We start from the raw sequence: 24224 nt of genomic DNA, 5'->3' as shown, positions 1-24224 counted from the left end.
TTTTGTGGGTTACAGACCCCTAGGGCACATGTCCTAGATGTGGTGTTTGTTTTTGTGGGTTACAGACCCCAAGGGCACATGTCCTAGATGTGGTGTTTGTTTTTGTGGGTTACAGACCCCAGGGGCACATGTCCTAGATGTGGTGTTTGTTTTTGTGGGTTTCAGACCCCAAGGGCACATGTCCTAGATGTGTTTGTTTTTGTGGGTTTCAGACCCCAAGGGCACATGTCCTAGATGTGTTTGTTTTTGTGGGTTACAGACCCCAAGGGCACATGTCCTAGATGTGGTGTTTGTTTTTGTGGGTTTCTGACCCCAAGGGCACATGTCCTAGATGTGGTGTTTGTTTTTGTGGGTTACAGACCCCAAGGGCACATGTCCTAGATGTGGTGTTTGTTTTTGTGGGTTTCAGACCCTAAGGGCACATGTTCTAGATGTGGTGTTTGTTTTTGTGGGTTTCAGACCCTAAGGGCACATGTTCTAGATGTGGTGTTTGTTTTTGTGGGTTACAGACCCCTAGGGCACATGTCCTAGATGTGGTGTTTGTTTTTGTGGGTTACAGACCCCAAGGGCACATGTCCTAGATGTGGTGTTTGTTTTTGTGGGTTACAGACCCCAAGAGCACATTTCCTAGATGTGGTGTTTGTTTTTGTGGGTTACAGACCCCAAGAGCACATTTCCTAGATGTGGTGTTTGTTTTTGTGGGTTACAGACCCCAAGGGCACATGTCGGGCAGCAAACCAGACGCGGTCAGGGTTGGAGGGGTGGTGGGGGGGGCTGAGTCAGCAGCTGACATCCCTGCTGCAGTGCCAGAAGGAGGACTTCCCTGCAGGCCTGCACTGGATCAAGTACCGCAACCCCAAGAACCTGTCCTTCCCTGATGAGGTAGGTGTCATGATTCTGTCCTTCCCTAATGTGGTAGGTGTCATGAACCTGTTCTCTGATGAGGTAGGTGTCATGATTCTGCCCTTCCCTGATGAGGTAGGTGTCATGAACCTGTTCCCTGATGAGGTAGGTTTCATGAACCCATTCCCTAATGAGGTAGGTGTCATGAACCTGTTCTCTGATGAGGTAGGTGTCATGATTCTGTCCTTCCCTGATGAGGTAGGTGTCATGAACCTGTTCCCCGATGAGGTAGGTTTCATGAACCTGTCCTTCCCTAATGAGGTAGGTGTCATGAACCTGTTCTCTGATGAGGTAGGTGTCATGATTCTGTCCTTCCCTAATGAGGTAGGTGTCATGAACATGTCCTTCCCTGATGAGGTAAGTTTCATGAACCTGTTCTCTGATGAGATAGGTGTCATGAATCTGTCCTTCCCTGATGAGGTAGGTTTCATGAACCTGTTCCCTGATGAAGTAGGTGTCATGAATCTGTCCTTCCCTGATGAGGTAGGTGTCATGAATATGTCCTTCCCTGATAAGGTAAGTTTCATGAACCTGTTCTCTGATGAGATAGGTGTCATGAATCTGTCCTTCCCTGATGAGGTAGGTTTCATGAACCTGTTCCCTAATGAGGTAGGTGTCATGAACCTGTTCCCTGATGAGGTAGGTTTCATGAACCTGTTCTCTGATGAGGTAGGTGTCATGATTCTGTCCTTCCCTAATGAGGTAGGTGTCATGAACATGTCCTTCCCTGATGAGGTAAGTTTCATGAACCTGTTCTCTGATGAGATAGGTGTCATGAATCTGTCCTTCCCTGATGAGGTAAGTTTCATGAACCTGTTCTCTGATGAGATAGGTGTCATGAATCTGTCCTTCCCTGATGAGGTAGGTTTCATGAACCTGTTCCCTGATGAAGTAGGTGTCATGAACCTGTTCTCTGATGAGGTAGGTGTCATGATTCTGTCCTTCCCTGATGAGGTAGGTGTCATGAACCTGTCCTTCCCTGATGAGGTAAGTTTCATGAACCTGTTCTCTGATGAGATAGGTGTCATGAATCTTTCCTTCCCTGATGAGGTAGGTTTCATGAACCTGTTCTCTGATGAAGTAGGTGTCATGAACCTGTCCTCTGATGAGGTTCAGTTTTCCACTAAAACAAGAAGGTTGCATTTTTGTTTTGACATTGTTTACTTTGGTAATTTGAGAATTGATTTTTTTGGTAATTGTACTTTTCTTGTGATTTTTTTTAACCTTATTTATGCACATCCATGTGTTGAAGGATGCAAGAGTGCTGGCAGGTCTGCATTTGCTACTTTATTTTTTAGAACTGTGTGTTCTGAATGTGCTTGCAGCTGAAATGTTTCTTAATGCTTTCTGTGTGTGTGCATGATCTGTAAGTGTTTTTCTTGGTAGATGTTAACATTGCCTCTCTTGTGCTGGCTTCAGCTGTCGATCAGACGCATGACCAGTGGGACCCTGGGATACGTGTCCACCACCAAGATAGAGAGCGAGTTCACCTACACGGCCAGGTTTGTGGGCTTCCTGCACCCCCTCAACGCCCGCCCACCCCCCTCCCAGTCTCTGCGCCTCTACCTGGGGCTGTCCTTTGCCCAGGCACGACTTTACCTGGGGGCTGACGAGACCGAGGAGAGTAAGGTGAGGGTGTGTGTGTGTGTGTGTCTGTGTGTGTGTGTGTGTGTGTGTGAACATGTGTATGTGTCTGTGTGTGATGTTATGTCATCATACTTTCATCCAGTACGATGTATGTATGTGTTGTGTGCAGGAGAAGATCATATCGATGGGCAAACAGACCTTGTTCAACCAGACATTTGCTGACCACCGACCCAACCGACCCCTGTTTCCCAAAGTGGGCAGAGGTCACAAGTACTACATTGCTCAGGTCAGTGGCAAAGGGAGAACTGTTCACTGGCTGCTTTAACCCCATGACTGCTAAGCCTAGTAGAAAAGAGGCTAGCCTGGCATGAAATTTAAATGTTGTCACTATTTTTGTATTCTTTTAATTGGCATCATTGACTTGGTTGAACAAAATGAATGCAGTCCACGTAGGAAGAAGCTGTGATAAAGAATGGTGACTGACACCCTGACCTGTAAGCTGTCTGCTTGTCTTATGTTTCAGCCCTTCACTGACCTGACACCCTGACCTGTAAGCTGTCTGCTTGTCTTATGTTTCAGCCCTTCACTGACCCAACACCCTGACCTGTAAGCTGTCTGCTTGTCTTATGTTTCAGCCCTTCACTGACCTGACACCCTGACCTGTAAGCTGTCTGCTTGTCTTATGTTTCAGCCCTTCACTGACCTGACACCCTGACCTGTAAGCTGTCTGCTTGTCTTATGTTTCAGCCCTTCACTGACCTGACACCCTGACCTGTAAGCTGTCTGCTTGTCTTATGTTTCAGCCCTTCACTGACCTGACACCCTGACCTGTAAGCTGTCTGCTTGTCTTATGTTTCAGCCCTTCACTGACCTAAGTCTGCATTCTTCTCTTCTGTTACACTGTACCACCCTACTTTACCTTAAAATTGTTATGCCATGCTGTTTTTCCTTTTATTTATTTATTATTTGAATGGTGGAACATTTGTACTTTAGAGGAATATTTATAAAATGTGCGCAGGTGTTTATAAATTATGTTTTTGCTTGCATTGATGTGTTTGTGTGTATGATAGGCATATGCAAACAGGTGTAGGTGTGTTTGTGTGTGTGTGCTTCATGTTTGTGTGTGTGAGTGCTTCATGTTTGTGTGTGGGTGTGTGCTTTGTGTGTGTGTGTTTATATATGAGCACATATGTGTGTGTGCATACAAGTGTATGTGATATTTGGTTCCCCACCACCCAGCCACACACATAGACATACAGACACAGAAACACGCACACACTAACGCTAACACTAGCACAAGTACAGAGGTGTTTGTATGTTGTGTGTGATCCTGTGTTGTCCAAGCAACATACAGCCATAGCACCAGACATGGCTTCCTGTCAGGCGATACAGCAGGTGATGGAGGAGCTGACCTGTTGTTCAGTTTCTCCATGACCGTGTGGCCAGGTGACAGAACAGGTGATCAATGAACTGACTTGTATTTTAGTTGTTCTGCAGGTCAGCTCATCTTTTTTTTTTTTTTTAATATCTGTTTATTCATTTACTCATTTATTTATCTGTTTATTCTTTTCTGCATTGTATTTTATTTCATGATGTATCTGCTTCCTTTTTTTTTTCTCCTCAAGGCCTGACTTAGTGCGTTGGGTTACACTGTTGGTCAGGCATCTGCTTCTGACCTTGTGGCCAGGTGACAGAACAGGTGACAGATGAGGTCACCTATAGTTTTATCCTTGGCCTTGTGGCCAGGTGATTTATGAGGCCACCTGTAGTTGTTTAGTTTATCCTTGACCTTGCCACAGATGATTGATGAGGTCACCTGTAGTTGTTTATCTTTGACCTTGCCGCTACATGATTGATGGGGCCACCTGTAGTTTAGTTTATCCTTGAACTTGTTGCCAGGTGATTGATGAGGTCACCTGTAGTTGTTTTGTTTATTCTTGACCTTGTCGCCAGTTGATTGATGAGGTCACCTGTAGTTGTTTATCCTTGACCTTGTTGCCAGGTGATTGATGAGGTCACCTGTAGTTGTTTTGTTTATTCTTGACCTTGTCGCCAGTTGATTGATGAGGTCACCTGTAGTTGTTTATCCTTGACCTTGTCGCCAGGTGATTGATGAGGTCACCTAAGTGGAGTGATGGCTTAGAGGTAACGCGTCCGCCTAGGAAGCAAGAGAATCTGAGCGCGCTGGTTCGAATCACAGTTCAGCTGCCGATATTTTCTCCCCCTCCACTAGACCTTGAGTGGTGGTCTGGATGCTAGTTATTTGGATGAGACGATAAACCGAGGTCCCGTGTGCAGCATGCAATTAGCGCACGTAAAAGAACCCACGGCAACAAAAGGGTTGTTCCTGGCAAAATTCTGTAGAAAAATCCAATTCGATAGGAAAAACAAATAAAACTACACACAGGAAAAAATACAAAAAAATGGGTGGCGCTGTAGTGTAGCGACGCGTCTCCCTGGGGAGAGCAGCCCGAATTTCACACAGAGAAATTGGATGTGATAAAAAGAAATACAAATCCAAATACCTGTAGTTGTTTAGTTTATCCTTAACCTTGTCACCAGGTGATTGATGAGGTCACCAGTAGTTTAGTTTATCCTTGACCTTGCTGCCAGGTGATTGATGAGGTCACCTGTAGTTTAGTTTATTCTTGACCTTGCCGCCAGGTGATTGATGAGGTCACCTATAGTTGTTTAGTTTATCCAGACGTTGCCGCCAGGTGATTGATGAGGTCACCTATAGTTGTTTAGTTTATCCAGACGTTGCCGCCAGGTGATTGATGAGGTCACCTATAGTTGTTTAGTTTATCCAGACGTTGCCGCCAGGTGATTGATGAGGTCACCTATAGTTATTTAGTTTATCCAGACGTTGCCGCCAGGTGATTGATGAGGTCACCTGTAGTTGTTTAGTTTATCCAGACGTTGCCGCCAGGTGATTGATGAGGTCACCTGTAGTTGTTTAGTTTATCCAGACGTTGCCGCCAGGTGATTGATGAGGTCACCTATAGTTGTTTAGTTTATCCAGACGTTGCCGCCAGGTGATTCATGAGGTCACCTATAGTTTTTAGTTTATCCAGACGTTGCCGCCAGGTGATTGATGAGGTCACCTATAGTTATTTAGTTTATCCAGACGTTGCCGCCAGGTGATTGATGAGGTCACCTGTAGTTGTTTAGTTTATCCAGACGTTGCCGCCAGGTGATTGATGAGGTCACCTGTAGTTGTTTAGTTTATCCAGACGTTGCCGCCAGGTGATTGATGAGGTCACCTATAGTTATTTAGTTTATCCAGACGTTGTCGCCAGGTGATTGATGAGGTCACCTGTAGTTGTTTAGTTTATCCAGGCGTTGCTGCCAGGTGATTGATGACCTTCCTGTGGGTTACCTGGGCTCCAGGTGACGGAACAGGTGCCAGGAATGAGCAAAGAGTCAGAGATGCAGAACTCAGAGGTGACGATTGAGTGGAACGGCTGTCTGCCGGAGCGCTCCACACTGCTGCACCACGTGATCACCTCGGAGTTCCTGGAACCCTACAGTGACGGCAACTGCCAGCAACACTTCAACTGTCTAGGCTGTCTGACTGACACTCTTTGCAGCTGGTGCCAGGTCAGACATCAGGGTGGGGAGTGGGGATTGGGGAGGAGGTCTGTCTGACTGACACTGTGTGCAGCTGGTGCCAGGTCAGACATCAGAGTGGGGAGTGGGGAGGAGGTCTGTCTGACTGACACTGTGTGCAGCTGGTGCCAGGTCAGACATCAGGGTGGGGAGTGGGGAGGAGGTCTGTCTGACTGACACTGTGTGCAGCTGGTGCCAGGTCAGACATCAGGGTGGGGAGTGGGGAGGAGGGCTGTCTGACTGACAGTCTTTGCAGCTGGTGCCCGGTCAGACATCAGAGTGGGGATTGGGGAGGAGGGCTGTCTGACTGACACAGTGTGCAGCTGGTGCCAGGTCAGACATCAGGGTGGGGAGTGGGGAGGAGGGCTGTCTGACTGACACTGTGTGCAGCTGGTGCCAGGTCAGACATCTGGGTGGGGAGTGGGGAGGAGGTCTGTCTGACTGACAGTCTTTGCAGCTGGTGCCCGGTCAGACATCAGAGTGGGGATTGGGGAGGAGGGCTGTCTGACTGACACTGTGTGCAGCTGGTGCCAGGTCAGACATCAGGGTGGGGAGTGGGGAGGAGGGCTGTCTGACTGACACTGTGTGCAGCTGGTGCCAGGTCAGACATCAGGGTGGGGAGTGGGGATTGGGGAGGAGGGCTGTCTGACTGACACTGTGTGCAGCTGGTGCCAGGTCAGACATCAGGGTGGGGAGTGGGGAGGAGGGCTGTCTGACTGACACTGTGTGCAGCTGGTGCCCGGTCAGACATCAGAGTGGGGATTGGGGAGGAGGGCTGTCTGACTGACACAGTGTGCAGCTGGTGCCAGGTCAGACATCAGGGTGGGGAGTGGGGAGGAGGGCTGTCTGACTGACACTGTGTGCAGCTGGTGCCAGGTCAGACATCAGAGTGGGGATTGGGGAGGAGGGCTGTCTGACTGACACAGTGTGCAGCTGGTGCTAGGTCAGACATCAGAGTGGGGATTGGGGAGGAGGGCTGTCTGACTGACACTGTGTGCAGCTGGTGCCAGGTCAGACATCTGGGTGGGGAGTGGGGAGGAGGGCTGTCTGACTGACAGTCTTTGCAGCTGGTGCTAGGTCAGACATCAGGGTGGGGAGTGGGGAGGAGGGTGAAACGGGGGTGGGTGGGGACTGGGGGCTGGGGAGACGGTGTGATGTGAGGGGGATGAGGGGGACACGGGCTTAACAGAAATGGAGAGAAGTGGGTAGCAGTTGTGAAATATAATCTGTCAGGTGCTAATGATGTACACATGATGATGATGTGTCAGGTGCTAATGATGTACACATGATGGTGATGTGTCAGGTGTTAATGATGTACACATGGTGATGATGTGTCAGGTGCTAATGATGTACACATGGTGATGATGTGTCAGGTGCTAACGATGTACACATGGTGATGATGTGTCAGGTGTTAACGATGTACACATGGTGATGATGTGTCAGGTGTTAACTATGTACACATGATGATGACGTGTCAGGTGTTAACGATGTACAAATGGTGATGATGTGTCAGGTGCTAACGATGTACACATGGTGATGATGTGTCAGGTGCTAACGATGTACAAATGGTGATGATATGTCAGGTGTTAACGATGCACACATGTGGTTATGTCTCAGGTGCTGACAATGTACACATGGTGATGATGCTTCAGGTGCTAACGATGTACACATGGTGACAGGTGACGCGGAGCTGTGTGCAGCGTAATGAGACCAACCTGACGTGCATGGCACTGACAACCAACAGCAGTGGGGGGGAGGGAGAGGTGGCGGGAAGGAGGGAGGAGGAGTACTACATCACCTCCCCCTCAGAGTGCCCCAGCTGTGGCAGTCATGTGCAGTGCCACACCTGTGCTGCTGTAAGTAGTTCTGTTTCCTTGGGTTAAAGGGGTGTTGAACACACCTGTGGTGCTGTGAGTGGTTCTATTTCCTGGGGTTAAAGGGGTGTTAACACACCTGTGGTGCTGTGAGTAGTTCTGTTTCCTGGGGTTAAAGGGTGTTGAACACACCTGTGGTGCTGTGAGTGGTTCTGTTTCCTGGGGTTAAAGGGGTGTTAACACACCTGTGGTGCTGTGAGTGGTTCTGTTTCCTGGGGTTAAAGGGGTGTTAACACACCTGTGGTGCTGTGAGTGGTTCTGTTTCCTTGGGTTAAAGGGGTGTTGAACACACCTGTGCTGCTGTGAGTAGTTGTTTCCTGGGGTTAAAGGGGTGTTAAAGACACACACCTGTGGTGCTGTGAGTGGTTCTGTTTCCTGGGGTTAAAGGGGTGTTAAAGACACACACCTGTGGTACTGTGAGTGGTTCTGTTTCCTGGGGTTAAAGGGGTGTTAAAGACACACATGGTGCTGTGAGTGGTTGTTTCCTGGGGTTAAAGGGGTGTTAAAGACACACATGGTGCTGTGAGTGGTTCTGTTTCATGGTGCTGTGAGTGGTTCTGTTTCCTGGGGTTAAAGGTGTGTTAAAGACAGCTGTGACGGAAGCAGCCAAGGAGATCCTGGGAAAACACTGCTCAACCAAGAAGCCCTGGATCACATCTGACATCCTGGATCTGTGTGACAAGCGGAGAGAGCTGAAAAACAAAAAGGCGAGACAGAAGGAGCAAAGAAGTACAGAGCAGTCAACCAACAAATCAAGAAAAGCATGATAAAGGCAAAAGAGAACTGGATTAAAGAGCAATGCCAGGAAATTGAAGAAAACCTGAAACAAAACAACAGCAAGAAGGCATACCAACTTGTGAAAAAACTGACCAGCACAAAGCAAGAGCGAACCACCACCATCCAGGACAAAACCGGAAAATGTCTCACTGAAGAACAGGACATTTTGAAGAGGTGGACTGAATACTGCTCCGAGCTGTACGGTCACAGAGCCACAGGAGACCCAGAGGTACTGAACGTCCCTCCAGCAACCAACAACGACAACCACCCCATCCTTCGAGAAGAAGTGGAAGCAGCTGTAAAATCGCTGAAAAAGGGGAAGTCAGTAGGAGTGGATAATATCCCAACAGAGTTGGTCCAAGCAGGGGGAGAAGCAATGATCACAGCCCTCACAACCATCTGCAACAAGATGTGGCAGACAGGGGAGTGGCCAACACCATGGACCCAGTCACTGATCATCACTCTCCCCAAGAAAGGCAATCTACAACAGTGCCAGAACTACCGCACGATAAGCCTAATAAGTCATCCCAGCAAAGTCATGCTAAAGATCCTGCTAAATAGATTGAAGCCACAAGCGGAGAAGATCATCGCAGAGGAACAAGCAGGTTTCAGACCAGGGCACAGTACAACAGAGCAAATCTTCAACCTCAGGATACTGTGCAAGAGGTACCTCCAACATCAACAAGACCTCTACCATGTCTTTGTGGATTTCAAGAAGGCATTTGACCGAGTATGGCATGCAGCTTTATGGGCCACCATGAGGTTGTATAACATCAATGCCAACCTGACCCGAGTGATACAGAACCTCTACGACAAAGCCACCAGTGCAGTCTACTTCAACAGTAACATAGGGGACTGGTTCAGCACCACAGTCGGAGTGAGGCAAGGGTGTTTGCTCTCACCAACTCTCTTCAACATCTTCCTGGAAAGAATCATGACTGATGCACTTGAAGACCAGTCAGCATCGGAGGCAGAGCAGTCACCAACTTATGTTTCGCCGACGATATTGATGGCCTAGCAGGAAAAGAAGAGGAGCTAGCTAGCTTAGTGGACCACCTTGATAAAACCTCTAGAGCCTATGGCATGCAGATCAGTGCAGAGAAGACCAAACTGATGACCAACAACACCAATGGCATCAGCACTGGCATAAGAGTGGATGGCCAGAAGCTAGAAACTGTCCACAGCTTTAAATACCTGGGGGCAATTGTGACAGATGAGGGATCCAAACCCGAAGTACTCTCCAGGATTGCACAGGCGACAGCAGCACTCACAAAACTGAGGTACATCTGGAACAACCGGAACATTGCACTCGGCTCAAAGATCAGACTGATGCGTACCCTGGTGACATCAATACTCTTGTATGCATGTGAATTGTGGACCTTAACAGCTGAAATAGAAAAGAGAATACAGTCCACTGAGATGAGATGCTTTCGAAGACTCCTGGGCATCTCCTACAAAGATCATATCACGAATGAAGAAGCTCGAAACAGAATCAGGCAAGTCATTGGGCCCTACGAAGACCTGTTGACCTTGGTCAAGAGACGCAAGCTCAAATGGTATGGCCATGTCACGAGATCATCAGGGCTGGCCAAGACATTCCTGCAGGCACAGTGCAAGGGGGGAGAAGGAGAGGCAGACAGGAAGAGATGGGAGGACAACATCCCAGAATGGACGGGCTTGAGGTTGAGCGATACAGTCAGGAGGTCAGAAAACCGAGAGGATTGGAGGATGCTGGTTGCCAGATCACCTGTGGCGCCTCAACGGTCCACAAGACTACAGGATAGGTGAAGGTGAAAGACACACACCTGTGGTGCTGTGAGTGGTTCTGTTTCCTGGGGTTAAAGGGGTGTTAAACACACCTGTGGTGCTGTGAGTGGTTCTGTTTCCTGGGGTTAAAGGGGTGTTAAAGACTCACACCTGTGGTGCTGTGAGTGGTTCTGTTTCCTGGGGTTAAAGGGGTGTTAAAAACACCTGTGGTGCTGTGAGTGGTTCTGTTTCCTGGGGTTAAAGGGGTGTTAAAAACACCTGTGGTGCTGTGAGTGGTTCTGTTTCCTGGGGTTAAAGGGGTGTTAAAGACTCACACCTGTGGTGCTGTGAGTGGTTCTGTTTCCTGGGGTTAAAGGGATGTTAAACACACCTGTGGTGCTGTGAGTGGTTCTGTTTCCTGGGGTTAAAGGGGTGTTAAAGACTCACACCTGTGGTGCTGTGAGTGGTTCTGTTTCCTGGGGTTAAAGGGGTGTTAAAGACTCACACCTGTGGTGCTGTGAGTGGTTCTGTTTCCTGGGGTTAAAGGGGTGTTAAACACACCTGTGGTGCTGTGAGTGGTTCTGTTTCCTGGGGTTAAAGGGGTGTTAAAGACTCACACCTGTGGTGCTGTGAGTGGTTCTGTTTCCTGGGGTTAAAGGGGTGTTAAACACACATGTGGTGCTGTGAGTGGTTCTGTTTCCTGGGGTTAAAGGGGTGTTAAACACACCTGTGGTGCTGTGAGTGGTTCTGTTTCCTGGGGTTAAAGGGGTGTTAAAGACTCACACCTGCGGTGCTGTGAGTGGTTCTGTTTCCTGGGGTTAAAGGGGTGTTAAACACACCTGTGGTGCTGTGAGTGGTTCTGTTTCCTGGGGTTAAAGGGCTGTTAAAGACTCACACCTGTGGTGCTGTGAGTGGTTCTGTTTCCTGGGGTTAAAGGGGTGTTAAAAGACACACACCTGTGGTGCTGTGAGTGGTTCTGTTTCCTGGGGTTAAAGGGGTGTTAAAGACAGTTGTGGTGCTGTGAGTGGTTCTATTCCTTGGGATTTAGGGCAAGTTTTAGGGGATGTTAAAAAGACACACCAGTGCTGCTGTGAGTGTTCAGCTCTTTCTTGGGGGTTGGGTGGAGTAGAGCTGGGATGGGCCTTCCCAGTGCCGACTGTCATAAAGTCCTCTTGGTTGAGAGAGTGGGGATGTAACTTGGGAACTACACTCTCCACTATTATCAGAATTTTGCTCAGATAGATGGGACAGCAGTTGCCTCCTCTGCTGTTCTAATAATCATAGTGGGAAGTAAGTGACTGTGATACATTTTTGATGTGCATGTTTATTGTTAAAGACTGGTTTGTTGTGTGTGGCAGGATCCTCTGTGTGAATGGGTGGCCAAGAATGGACACTGCACACGGCGCTACCGCATTGAAGACGCAGTGCGTGACTCCAGCAAGTGTCGGCCACCCTGCCATGAGTGAGTGTGTCTGGGGCTCTGCTGTATACTGGTTTTTCATCCCTAGCTTGAGGTTTACTAAATCGAGTCTTGCCGGGTGTGGATTTCGGACACTGTTCCATTCTCTTGAACGTGTGTCGGATGCATTGTTACGACACATTTTGATATTTTTTTTAATGTTACGTGAGGGTGAGTGGTTGATTTTTTTGTGATTTAAAAAAAATTGCTTAAAATAGTGCGATTTGAGGGGGAAACCAGGTCATTTTGACTGCAACTTGATTGAGTTTAAGGTCCCACAGTCTGTAGCGGCTGTGCTGTATGCTTGTTCCTCATCCCTGGCTTGACTCAAACCAGATGAATAGTTCTCTCCCTTGCTTTTCCCTACAGATGACCCATTTGTTAGGGCTAGGAAAACAAATCACAAAAAATACAAAACATAAAGTAACTGAATGAAACTCACTCCACTTGACCCACTGACCCCTCTCCTCACATTGTGTGGAACGCCAACCCCCCTCCTTCTTCACTGCTCTCAGAAGCTGAGTCACTATCAGTAACTTCTTGCTGCTAGCTTTCTTCACTGCAGATACTTTATTCAACGTCTTCATCATCATCGTAGATGTCGAAATCTGAATTCGCTGGCTCGCTGTGGAGTGTTTTGTTATGAAATCTCATGAACAAACTTTCCTTTCGACCCTTGACACATTCACAATGCCAGGTGTAGTTACGATTGTTATGTTACCCCATGAGGAAAATGTGGAAAAAATTTTAATTGTCGAAACTGCAAAAGCGTTCCGCCGTCTGGAACGCTACCTTACATCAGGAACGCTATAGCATTCCATCATCCAGAGTTGTCCCACAGTCTCTAACAGCTGTTCTGATGGATGTTTCAGATATGACAGTAACAGTGTTGGATGTTTGAGGAACTGTGACAGTGCTGGATGTTTGAGTAGTTGTGACAGTGCTGGATATTTGAGGAGTTGTGACAGCGACTGTTGGATATTTGAGGAGTTGGACAGTGCTGGATGTTTGAAGAGTTGTGACAGCGACAGGTGACACTGACTGTGCTGGATGTTTTAGTAGCTGTGACAACGACAGTGCTGGATGTTTGACAGCAACTGTGCTGGATGTTTGAGGAGTTGTGACAGTGACTGTTGGATGTTTGAGGAGTTGTGACAGCAACTGTGTTGGATTTTTGAGAAGCTGTGACAGTGCTGGATGTTTGAGGAGCTGTGACAGTGGCAGTGCTGGATGTTTGAGGAGCTGTGACATTGACAGTGCTGGATGTTTGAGGAGCTGTAACAGCTACAGTGCTGGATGTTTGAGGAGTTGTGACATTGACTGTTGGATGTTTGAGGAGTTGTGACAGTGTCAGTGCTGGATGTTTGAGGAGCTGTAACAGCAACTGTGTTGGATGTTTGAGGAGCTGTGACATTGACAGTGCTGGATGTTTGAGGAGTTGTGACAGTGACTGTTGGATGTTTGAGGAGTTGTGACAGTGGCAGTGCTGGATGTTTGAGGAGCTGTGACATTGACAGTGCTGGATGTTTGAGGAGTTGTGACAGTGACTGTTGGATGTTTGAGGAGTTGTGACAGTGGCAGTGCTGGATGTTTGAGGAGTTGTGACATTGACAGTGCTGGATGTTTGAGGAGTTGTGACAGTGACTGTTGGATGTTTGAGGAGTTGTGACAGTGGCAGTGCTGGATGTTTGAGGAGTTGTGACATTGACTGTTGGATGTTTGAGGAGTTGTGAGAGCAACTGTTGTATGTTTGAGGAGCTGTGACATTGACAGTGCTGCATGTTTTGGGAGTTGTGACAGTGACTGTTGGATGTTTGAGGAGTTTTAACAGCAGCTGTGTTGGATTTTTGAGGAGTTGTGACAGTGACAGTGTTAAATGTTTCAGGCGACAGAATTGTTCGGAGTGCATTGTGAAGACTGGTCAGTGTGTGTGGTGTGACAATACACAAACGTGCCTGCCGTTCTCTGACTACGTGACGCGCTACATCTACGGTCAGTGCACCAGCTGGGTGGACACCATTGTGGAGGGCAATGGCTGTCGGGACTGCTCACAGCACACCACCTGTGCCAACTGTCTGGCCGCCTTTGGCTGTGGCTGGTGTGGCAACGATGACAACCCCACTCTGGGCCTCTGTGTTGATGGAGATTTCACAGGTGAGAGGACACTGGGCTTTTATTGGTGAGAGAGGAGAGGTGATAAAAGTGGTGATGATTCAGGACCACAGACCAACAGATATGTTACCATGGTGAGACAGGTGATAAAAGTGGTGATGATTCAGGACCACAGACCAACAGATATGTTACCATGGTGAGACAGGTGATAAAAGTAGTGATGATTCAGGACCACAGACCAACAGATATGTTACCATGGTGAGACAGGTGATAAAAGTGGTGATGATTCAGGACCACAGACCAACAGATATGTTACCATGGTGAGACAGGTGATAAAAGTGGTGATGATTCAGGACCACAGACCAACAGATATGTTACCATGGTGAGACAGGTGATAAAAGTGGTGATGATTCAGGACCACAGACCAACAGATATGTTACCATGGTGAGACAGGTGATAAATGTTGTGATATTTCAGGACCACAGAGCAACGTGACATGTGGCGCAGTGGTGGGTGAGCGGTACAACCTGTCAGTCAGTGAGCCGGCCTCCTGGTCCTATGACCGCTGTCCTGACGTGGAGGAGTGCCGCCTGGGCCTGCATGACTGTCACTCTAACGCAACCTGTCACAACAGCTTCGACAAGTATGAGTGTCACTGCAACCAGGGCTTCATCGGGGATGGCAGACTGCACTGCGAGAAAACGTGAGTTGGGGTCTGTCTGGCTGTTTCTCCACTGCACTGGGAATTCATGTCTGTTTCTCCACTGCACTGGGAAATCATTTATAGGGGTCTTTGTCTAGCTGTTTCTCCACTGCACTGGGAATTAATTTATAGGGGTCTTTGGCTGTTTCTCCACTGCACTGGGAATTCATGTCTGACTGTTTCTCCACTGCACTGGGAATTCATTTATAGGGGTCTTTGGCTGGCTGTTTCTCCATTGCACAGGGAATTCAATTATAGGGGTCTCTGTCAGGTTTTTTCTCCACTGCACAGGGAATTCATTTATAGGGGTCTCTGTCTGGCTGTTTCTCCACTGCACTGGGAATTCATGTCTGGCTGTTTCTCCACTGCACTGGGAATTCATTTATAGGGGTCTTTGTCTGGCTGTTTCTCCACTGCACTGGGAATTCATTTATAGGGGTCTTTGTCACACTGTTTCTCCACTGCATTGGGAATTCATTTATAGGGGTCTTTGTCTGGCTGTTTCTCCACTGCACTGGGAATTCATTTATAGGGGTCTTTGTCACACTGTTTCTCCACTGCATTGGGAATTCATGTCTGGCTGTTTCTCCACTGCACAGGGAATTCATTTATAGGGGTCTTTGTCTGGCTGTTTCTCCACTGCACTGGGAATTCATGTATAGGGGTCTTTGTCAGGCTGTTTCTCCAATGCACAGGGAATTCAGTTATAGGGGTCTTTGTCTGGCTGTTTCTCTACTGCACTGGGTATTCATGTCTGACTATTTCTCCACTACACTGGGAATTCATTTGTAGGGGTCTTTGTCACACTGTTTCTCCACTGCACTGGGAATTCATGTATAGGGGTCTTTGTCTGGCTGTTTCTCCACTGCACAGGGAATTCATTAATAGGGGTCTCTGTCAGGTTGATTTTCCACTGCACTGGGAATTCATGTCTGGCTGTTTCTCCACTGCACTGGAAATTCATTTATAGGGGTCTTTGTCAGGCTGTTTCTCCACTGCACTGGGAATTCATGTCTGGCTGTTTCTCCACTGCACTGGGAATTCATGTATAGGGGTCTTTGTCAGGCTGTTTCTCCAATGCACAGGGAATTCAGTTACAGGGGTCTTTGTCTGGCTGTTTCTCTACTGCACTGGGTATTCATGTCTGACTGTTTCTCCACTACACTGGGAATTCATTAGTAGGGGTCTTTGTCACACTGTTTCTCCACTGCACAGGGAATTCATTTATAGGGGTCTTTGTCACACTGTTTCTCTACTGCACTGGGAATTCATTTATAGGGCTCTTTGTCACACTGTTTCTTCACTGCACAGGGAATTCATTTATAGGGGTCTTTGTCAGGTTGTTTCTCCACTGCACTGGGAATTCATTTATAGGGGTCTTTGTCAGGCTGTTTCTCCAATGCACAGGGAATTCATTTCTAGGGGTCTCTGTCAGGCTGTTTCTCCACTGCACTGGGAATTCATTTATAGGGGTCTTTGTCACGCCGTTTCTCCACTGCACTGGGAATTCATTTATAGGGGTCTTTGTCACACTGTTTTTCCTCTGCACTGGGAATTCATTTCTAGGGGTCTCTGTCAGGCTGTTTCTCCACTGCACTGGGAATTCATTTATAGGGGTCTTTGTCACGCTTTTTCTCCACTGCACTGGGAATTTATTTATAGGGGTCTTTGTCACGCTGTTTCTCAACTGCACTGGGAATTCATTTATAGGGGTCTTTGTCTGGCTGTTTCTCCGCTGCACTCAGAATTCATTTATTGGGGTCTCTGTCAGGCTGTTTCTCCGCTGCACTCAGAATTCATTTATTGGGGTCTCTGTCAGGCTGTTTCTCCGCTGCACTCAGAATTCATTTATTGGGGTCTCTGTCAGGCTGTTTCTCCACTGCACTGGGAATTCATTTATAGGGGTCTTTGTCACGTTGTTTCTCCACTGCACTGGGAATTCATTTATAGGGGTCTCTGTCAGGCTGTTTCTCCACTGCACTGGGAATTCATTTATAGGGGTCTTTGTCAGGCTGTTTCTCCACTGCACTGGGAATTCATTTATTGGGGTCTCTGTCAGGCTGTTTCTCCGCTGCACTCAGAATTCATTTATTGGGGTCTCTGTCAGGCTGTTTCTCCACTGCACTGGGAATTCATTTATAGGGTCTTTATCGGGCTGTTTCTCCACTGCACTGGGAATTCTTCTTCTTCTTCTTCTTCTTCTTCTTCTGCGTTCGTGGGCTGCAACTCCCACGTTCACTCATATGCACACGAGTGGGCTTTTACGTGTATGACCGTTTTTACCCCGCCATGTAGGCAGCCATACTCCGTTTTCGGGGGTGTGCTTGCTGGGTATGTTCTTGTTTCCATAACCCACCGAACGCTGACATGGATTACAGGATCTTTAACGTGCGCATTTGATCTTCTGCTTGCATATACGCACGAAGGGGGTTCAGGCACTAGCAGGTCTGCACATATGTTGACCTGGGAGATCGTAAAAATCTCCACCCTTCACCCACCAGGCGCCGTCACCGTGATTCGAACCCGGGACCCTCAGATTGACAGTCCAACGCTTTAACCACTCGGCTATTGCGCCCGTCACTGGGAATTCATTTATAGGGGTCTTTGTCACGTTGTTTCTCCACTGCACTGGTAATTCATTTATAGGGGTCTTTGTCACGTTGTTTCTCCACTGCACTGGGAATTCATTTATAGGGGTCTTTGTCACGTTGTTTCTCCACTGCACTGGGAATTCATTTATAGGGGTCTTTGTCACGTTGTTTCTCCACTGCACTGGGAATTCATTTATAGGGGTCTTTGTCACGTTGTTTCTCCACTGCACTGGGAATTCATTTATAGGGGTCTTTGTCACGTTGTTTCTCCACTGCACTGGGAATTCATTTATAGGGGTCTTTGTCACGTTGTTTCTCCACTGCACTGGGAATTCATTTATAGGGGTCTTTGTCACGTTGTTTCTCCACTGTATTGGGAATTCATTTATAGGGGTCTTTGTCACGTTGTTTCTCCACTGTATTGGGAATTCATTTATAGGGGTCTTTGTCACGTTGTTTCTCCACTGCACTGGGAATTCATTTATAGGGGTCTTTGTCACGTTGTTTCTCCACTGCACTGGGAATTCATTTATAGGGGTCTTTGTCACGTTGTTTCTCCACTGCACTGGGAATTCATTTATAGGGGTCTTTGTCACGTTGTTTCTCCACTGCACTGGGAATTCATTTACAGTATAGTCTTTTGTGAAGGACTATGACAAACTAGGAGACAAGATTGCACTGGCTCTTTGTGCTGCAGCCTTGAGGGTGGGAACCATTCCAGTGCCAACTGTTCAATAACCCTCTTTGCCAAGAAAATGGGGATGTAACTAGGGCAAGACACTCCACTATAATGAAATTTTAGCCCAGGTCAGGACAGCAGTTGCTTCCTCTGCTGCTCTGATGGTGATAGACATGTCTGTCACATGTAAAGACAAGGTGAAGCAAAACTGTCTTGGTCTGGAGAGAGAGTTGGGGATTGAACACAGTGCTTTTACAATGATTGTGACAGTGGGTGTGGATACTGTGCTGTCTTGGTTTGCCATGAAATGTAGATAGTGTGGTGTCTTGGTCTGCCACGAAATGTAGATGCTGTTTCTTGGTCTGCCATGAAATGTAGATGGCGTGGTGTCTTGGTTTGCCACGAAATGTAGATGCTGTTTCTTGGTCTGCCATGAAATGAAGATAGCATGGTGTCTTGGTCTGCCATGCATTGTAGGTGCTGTTGTTTCTTGGTCTGCCATGAAATGTAGATAGCATGGTGTCTTGGTCTGCCATGAAATGTAGATAGCATGGTGTCTTGGTTTGCCATGAAATGTAGATAGCATGGTGTCTTGGTTTGCCACGAAATGTAGATGCTGTTTCTTGGTCTGCCATGAAATGAAGATAGCGTGGTGTCTTGGTCTGCCATGAAATGTAGGTGCTGTTGTTTCTTGGTCTGCCATGAAATGTAGATAGCATGGTGTCTTGGTTTGCCACGAAATGTAGATGCTGTTTCTTGGTCTGCCATGAAATGAAGATAGCGTGGTGTCTTGGTCTGCCATGAAATGTAGGTGCTGTTGTTTCTTGGTCTGCCATGAAATGTAGATAGCATGGTGTCTTGGTCTGCCATGAAATGTAGATAGCATGGTGTCTTGGTCTGCCATGAAATGTAGATAGCATGGTGTCTTGGTCTGCCATGAAATGTAGATAGCATGGTGTCTTGGTCTGCCATGAAATGTAGATAGCATGGTGTCTTGGTTTGCCACGAAATGTAGATAGCATGGTGTCTTGGTCTGCCATGAAATGTAGATAGCATGGTGTCTTGGTCTGCCATGAAATGTAGATAGCGTGGTGTCTTGGTTTGCCATGAAATGTAGATAGTGTGGTGTCTTGGTTTGCCACGAAATGTAGATAGCGTGGTGTCTTGGTTTGCCATGAAATGTAGATGCTGTTTCTTGGTCTGCCATGAAATGTAGATAGCATGGTGTCTTGGTCTGCCATGAAATGTAGATAGCGTGGTGTCTTGGTTTGCCATGAAATGTAGATAGCATGGTGTCTTGGTTTGCCACGAAATGAAGATGCTGTGGTTTCTTTTGCTGCCATGAAACGTAGATAGTGCACTTTGTCTGCCATGAAATGTAGAGACAGTGTTGTTGAACCTGCATCAGCCTGTGGTTGCAGGTGTTTGTATGAGTGTATCCATGACAACAGCTGTGTTGTTGAACCTACATCAGCCTGTGGTTGCAGGTGTTTGTATGAGTGTATCCATGACAACAGCTGTGTTGTTGAACCTACATCAGACTGTGGTTGCAGGTGTTTGTATGAGTGTATCCATGACAACAGCTGTGTTGTTGAACCTACATCAGACTGGTTGCAGGTGTTTCTATGAGTGTATCCATGACAACAGCTGTGTTGTTGAACCTACATCAGCCTGTGGTTGCAGGTGTTTCTATGAGTGTATCCATGACAACAGCTGTGTTGTTGAACCTACATCCTCCTGAGTGTTATGGTTCAGTGTGTGGTGTGAGAGGTATTCATTCAATCATAAGGTGTGTACCAGAGTGTTGTGAATAGTGTGTCAAGTATACATCTCCTGTGGTTGCAGGTGTTTCTATGAGTGTATCCATGGCAACTGCTCGGGTCCTCCTGACTACCAGTGCCAGTGTCAGCTGGGCTGGACCAGCCCCTGGTGCAATGAGAGCTGTGACTGCAACAACCACAGCAACTGCAGCCAGGGAGTGGGGCTGTGTGACCACTGCCAGCACCGAACCACCGGACCACACTGTCAGCGCTGCATTCCTGGGTCCTATGGCAACCCTGCAGACCCAGAGGGTGAGTGCTGGGTCACAGAAACCAGGTTTCAATCACAGAACATTGCTCACCATGCACAAACAAGTTTCTGTCATGACAAAGTTTTGTTGTTGGAGGGATGTAGACAGTTTGTTGAGAAAGGTGTTGAGAGGATGTAGACACTTTTTGACTCACTTGTGTAAACAAAGTGAGTATGTTATAACCCGTTGTTTGGTTGTCTGTGTGTGTGTGTGTGTCTGTGGTAAACTTTAACATTGCCATTTTCTTTGGAAATACTTTGTCCGCCAATACCAAATTAGGCTTAAAAATCGTAGGAAAAAAAATCTTCACAATCATACGAGTAACAGTTTGTAAGTCTCCCGAATTAAGCCATGTTTCTTGTATCATTAACGGTTTATTTAGTTGAGGCCATTTCCGGGATTAAAAAACAACATATTACCACATCCCAGTTGCAGTAGCGTTGGCAATGCTTAGTGAGTGTACGGCGTGACCTCGATTTTCTTGTTCGCAATTAAATGGAAAGAAATACAAATTCTGGACAGAACACATACAGTGACACAGACTACATCATCGACATGTTTACTGCATATGAATCTTTTAACTCCTTCACTGCTAGTACGTTTTGGTATAGCCTATACTGAGAAAATTTTCAGAAAAACAAGAAAAACATGCCAATGATTTTAATTTGCTTATATTTCAAAAAGTACTGAAGATAACTGCATAAAAGTATATATCAAATGAAAGGAAAATGAACCAAGATTTGGTTTTAATACTCACATGTTCAAATAATGAGTCAATCTGACACAAAAATTCCATAAAATATAATTAAAAAAAAAAGAAGGGGACTGCCATTCCATCATGTAGGTGTTACAACATCAACCAGGTTATCAACCAGTCTTCCTTGTGACTGTTGTGATCAACCACACACACTGTCAAGGCTGAGCAACAGTGTCCAGGTCCATAAGACTCCAACACAGTCCACACAAATAATGAAAAGTGTGTACTCACCCATCATCTATCCCCAGTAAAAACGCTGTGTGTGGTACTTGCGGAAACAGTCTTCAAGACACAGTGCTGGGGCAGTCTGGGCAGTAGAACCTCACATCCTTTCTTTGTCCTTTCTTCCAGCAGACTGCACCTCCTTTGTGGCCAGGCCTTCTGTGGGGTATGTGGGATGACATCAGTGAAGTATTGTCCACACAGACGAACAGCGTGGTCATCTTTAGCAGTGTCTGGGTCTTGGTCACCAAAAATCATGGCACTAGTTACATCCTTCTGGAAGTCCAGGAATATACTGCTGTTGCCTGCTTTTTTGTAGAGGATGTGTGCATTCAGCATGGCAATTTGTAGAAAATGACACACAGCTATTTGTACCACTTCAGGGTTTTTCTTGTGGCATTGTAGGGCTGCAGCTGTTGGTCATGATGGTCCATGGCACCCATGTTTTTGTTGTAATCCAGAATTGCTGGAGGTTTGTTTACTGCCCTTTGGTCTTGCTGCTGGTGGTCTTCAGCTGTAGGTTTGTGGCAAGTTGTCAACTCCAGATGGTCCAGGATGAACATCATGATCATCACCATGCTGCATACCTGAAACACATTTCATAAAAGACTAAGTTTTTTTGGTTTTTGGAGGTTTTTTTTTTTTTTTTTTTTTTTTTTTTTTACATATAAAAAGGTTATGTAATGGTACCATTTTATTTCTGATTGTTTTCAGAAGATTAAATACAAACACACACACACCTACCCCACCCCAAACCCCCAACGCACACACACACACTGAAACTGGTTCATGGTATGCCACGCCGCCTTCATTCTTTCTTTCTCATACAAAACAAAATGACAACACACACACACACACACACACACTTGTACAAGTGTTGCATATACAAAGTAATTTAGGCATACAATTCTGTATATCTTTCTCTGATTTCAGTTTTATAAACATCTCCTCAGCCCCTCCCTCCCCCACTCACACACAAAACAACAACAGTAACAACAACAAACCAATACACACTCGGGAATGAATACACAGAAAGCTCTAGGCGAGCGACACACACTGTCATCAACAATGAGCCAGCCAGCGAGCCACGCCTACCTGGGCTGTGATGGTCACACACAGTACCCATGTGACTGACTCTCTCTCACTCACACACACTGATCAGTGACTGACGAAGCTACTTACCACAGATAACACATTCAAAACACACACAATGCAGTCATATTCATTGTTACAATAAACAGAAAGCAAATAATAAACTGACAAACCACGTAAACACCCACCTGCATCTTGATCAGCTGATCTTGTCTGTCTTCAGTTTCGTCAAGCAACTCCACCTCCAACCACCCTCCATGTCAAAATCAGCATCTTCGGCATCAACTTCACGTAGTTCTATCTCATTCAGTCCACAATCTTCATCTCTACTATTTGCATCGTGAAAGATTTCTTCCAGTACTAGTGCAAATGTTCGGGTTTGTCTGCGTTCAGCCATGACTTTGCAAACACAACTTGAGCTTCATACAAACTTGCAAAACTTTCGCCATAGATATGCCAAATGAGGTGAATAATTTTAGCTTATGGAACTCAGGAGATAAAGAGCTCTCAGAGGAGCTAATTTAATGGTTAGCAGACTGTATTTTCCGTAATGCGGGACTCGAAACATAGAACGTTGTAACATGACATATGGCGTATGTCAATACAGCATTGGTGGGCAACATTTCATGACGTACGTCGTATGTCAACAGCGCAGTCAAGAGGTTAAAGTGGATACTCATTTAACTAGAATGAACACAGAAGAGAAATTGAATTGACCGTGTCGTACTTTCCTGGTGGGTGTAACTAAACTTGTACATCTGTTTAGATGCAGAGAAAAACAGCAAAATGTTACAGCATGATTGCGGTGATAGCCACGTCTCCTTTTATGTGGACTTGAAAGAATTCTTAATTGCCTTAAAGAATTTTTAAATGCCTGAGATACACCAAAATAATACAATTTAAACAGCAGTCCATTTATCACCCAGGTGTTGGAGGGATGTAGACATTTTGTTGGGAAAGGTGTTGGAGGGATGTAGACATTTTGTTGGGAAAGGTGTAGGAGGGATGTAGACACTTTGTTGGGAAAGGTGTAGGAGGGATGTAGACACTGTTGGGAAAGGTGTAGGAGGGATGTAGACACTTTGTTGGGAAAGGTGTTGGAGGGATGTAGACATTTTGTTGGGAAAGGTGTTGGAGGGATGTAGACACTTTGTTGGGAAAGGTGTTGGAGGGATGTAGACACTTTGTTGGGAAAGGTGTTGGAGGGATGTAGACACTGTTGGGAAAGGTGTAGGAGGGATGTAGACACTTTGTTGGGAAAGGTGTTGGAGGGATGTAGACATTTTGTTGGGAAAGGTGTTGGAGGGATGTAGACACTTTGTTGGGAAAGGTGTTGGAGGGATGTAGACACTTTGTTGGGAAAGGTGTTGGAGGGATGTAGACACTGTTGGGGAAAGGTGTAGGAGGGATGTAGACATTTTGTTGGGAAAGGTGTTGGAGGGATGTAGACATTTTGTTGGGAAAGGTGTAGGAGGGATGTAGACATTTTGTTGGGAAAGGTGTAGGAGGGATGTAGACACTTTGTTGGGAAAGGTGTAGGAGGGATGTAGACATTTTGTTGGGAAAGGTGTAGGAGGGATGTAGACACTTTGTTGGGAAAGGTGTTGGAGGGATGTAGACACTTTGTTGGGAAAGGTGTTGGAGGGATGTAGACACTTTGTTGGGAAATGTGTAGGAGGGATGTAGACACTTTGTTGGGAAAGGTGTAGGAGGGATGTAGACATTTTGTTGGGAAAGGTGTAGGAGTGATGTAGACACTTTGTTGGGAAAGGTGTAGGAGGGATGTAGACATTTTGTTGGGAAAGGTGTAGGAGGGATGTAGACATTTTGTTGGGAAAGGTGTAGGAGGGATGTAGACACTTCGTTGGGAAAGGTGTTGGAGGGATGTAGACATTTTGTTGGGAAAGGTGTAGGAGGGATGTAGACACTTTGTTGGGAAAGGTGTTGGAGGGATGTAGACACTTTGTTGGGAAAGGTGTAGGAGGGATGTAGACATTTTGTTGGGAAAGGTGTTGGAGGGATGTAGACATTTTGTTGGGAAA

The 24224-nt window shown here is 46.6% G+C and overlaps 1 protein-coding gene across 1 annotated transcript in view; it reads left to right on the top strand.

Moving 5' to 3' along the window:
• Positions 1 to 24224, top strand: part of LOC143289705 (multiple epidermal growth factor-like domains protein 8) — a 150079-nt gene that overhangs the window by 44490 nt on the left and 81365 nt on the right. Inside the window, exons 7-15 of the mRNA XM_076598755.1 lie at positions 710 to 882; positions 2323 to 2532; positions 2660 to 2776; positions 5881 to 6090; positions 7779 to 7955; positions 11855 to 11958; positions 13841 to 14109; positions 14545 to 14770; positions 19886 to 20112. Coding sequence (XP_076454870.1) covers positions 710 to 882; positions 2323 to 2532; positions 2660 to 2776; positions 5881 to 6090; positions 7779 to 7955; positions 11855 to 11958; positions 13841 to 14109; positions 14545 to 14770; positions 19886 to 20112 — 1713 coding nt within the window. The remainder of the gene's footprint in view (positions 1 to 709; positions 883 to 2322; positions 2533 to 2659; positions 2777 to 5880; positions 6091 to 7778; positions 7956 to 11854; positions 11959 to 13840; positions 14110 to 14544; positions 14771 to 19885; positions 20113 to 24224) is intronic.

The sequence above is a fragment of the Babylonia areolata genome, chromosome 14 (genome assembly GCF_041734735.1).
Source record: "Babylonia areolata isolate BAREFJ2019XMU chromosome 14, ASM4173473v1, whole genome shotgun sequence".
NCBI classification, from domain to species: Eukaryota; Metazoa; Mollusca; class Gastropoda; order Neogastropoda; family Buccinidae; genus Babylonia; species Babylonia areolata.
Note: the sequence above shows the minus strand (reverse complement) of the source record. Positions and strands in the feature narration are given on the sequence as shown.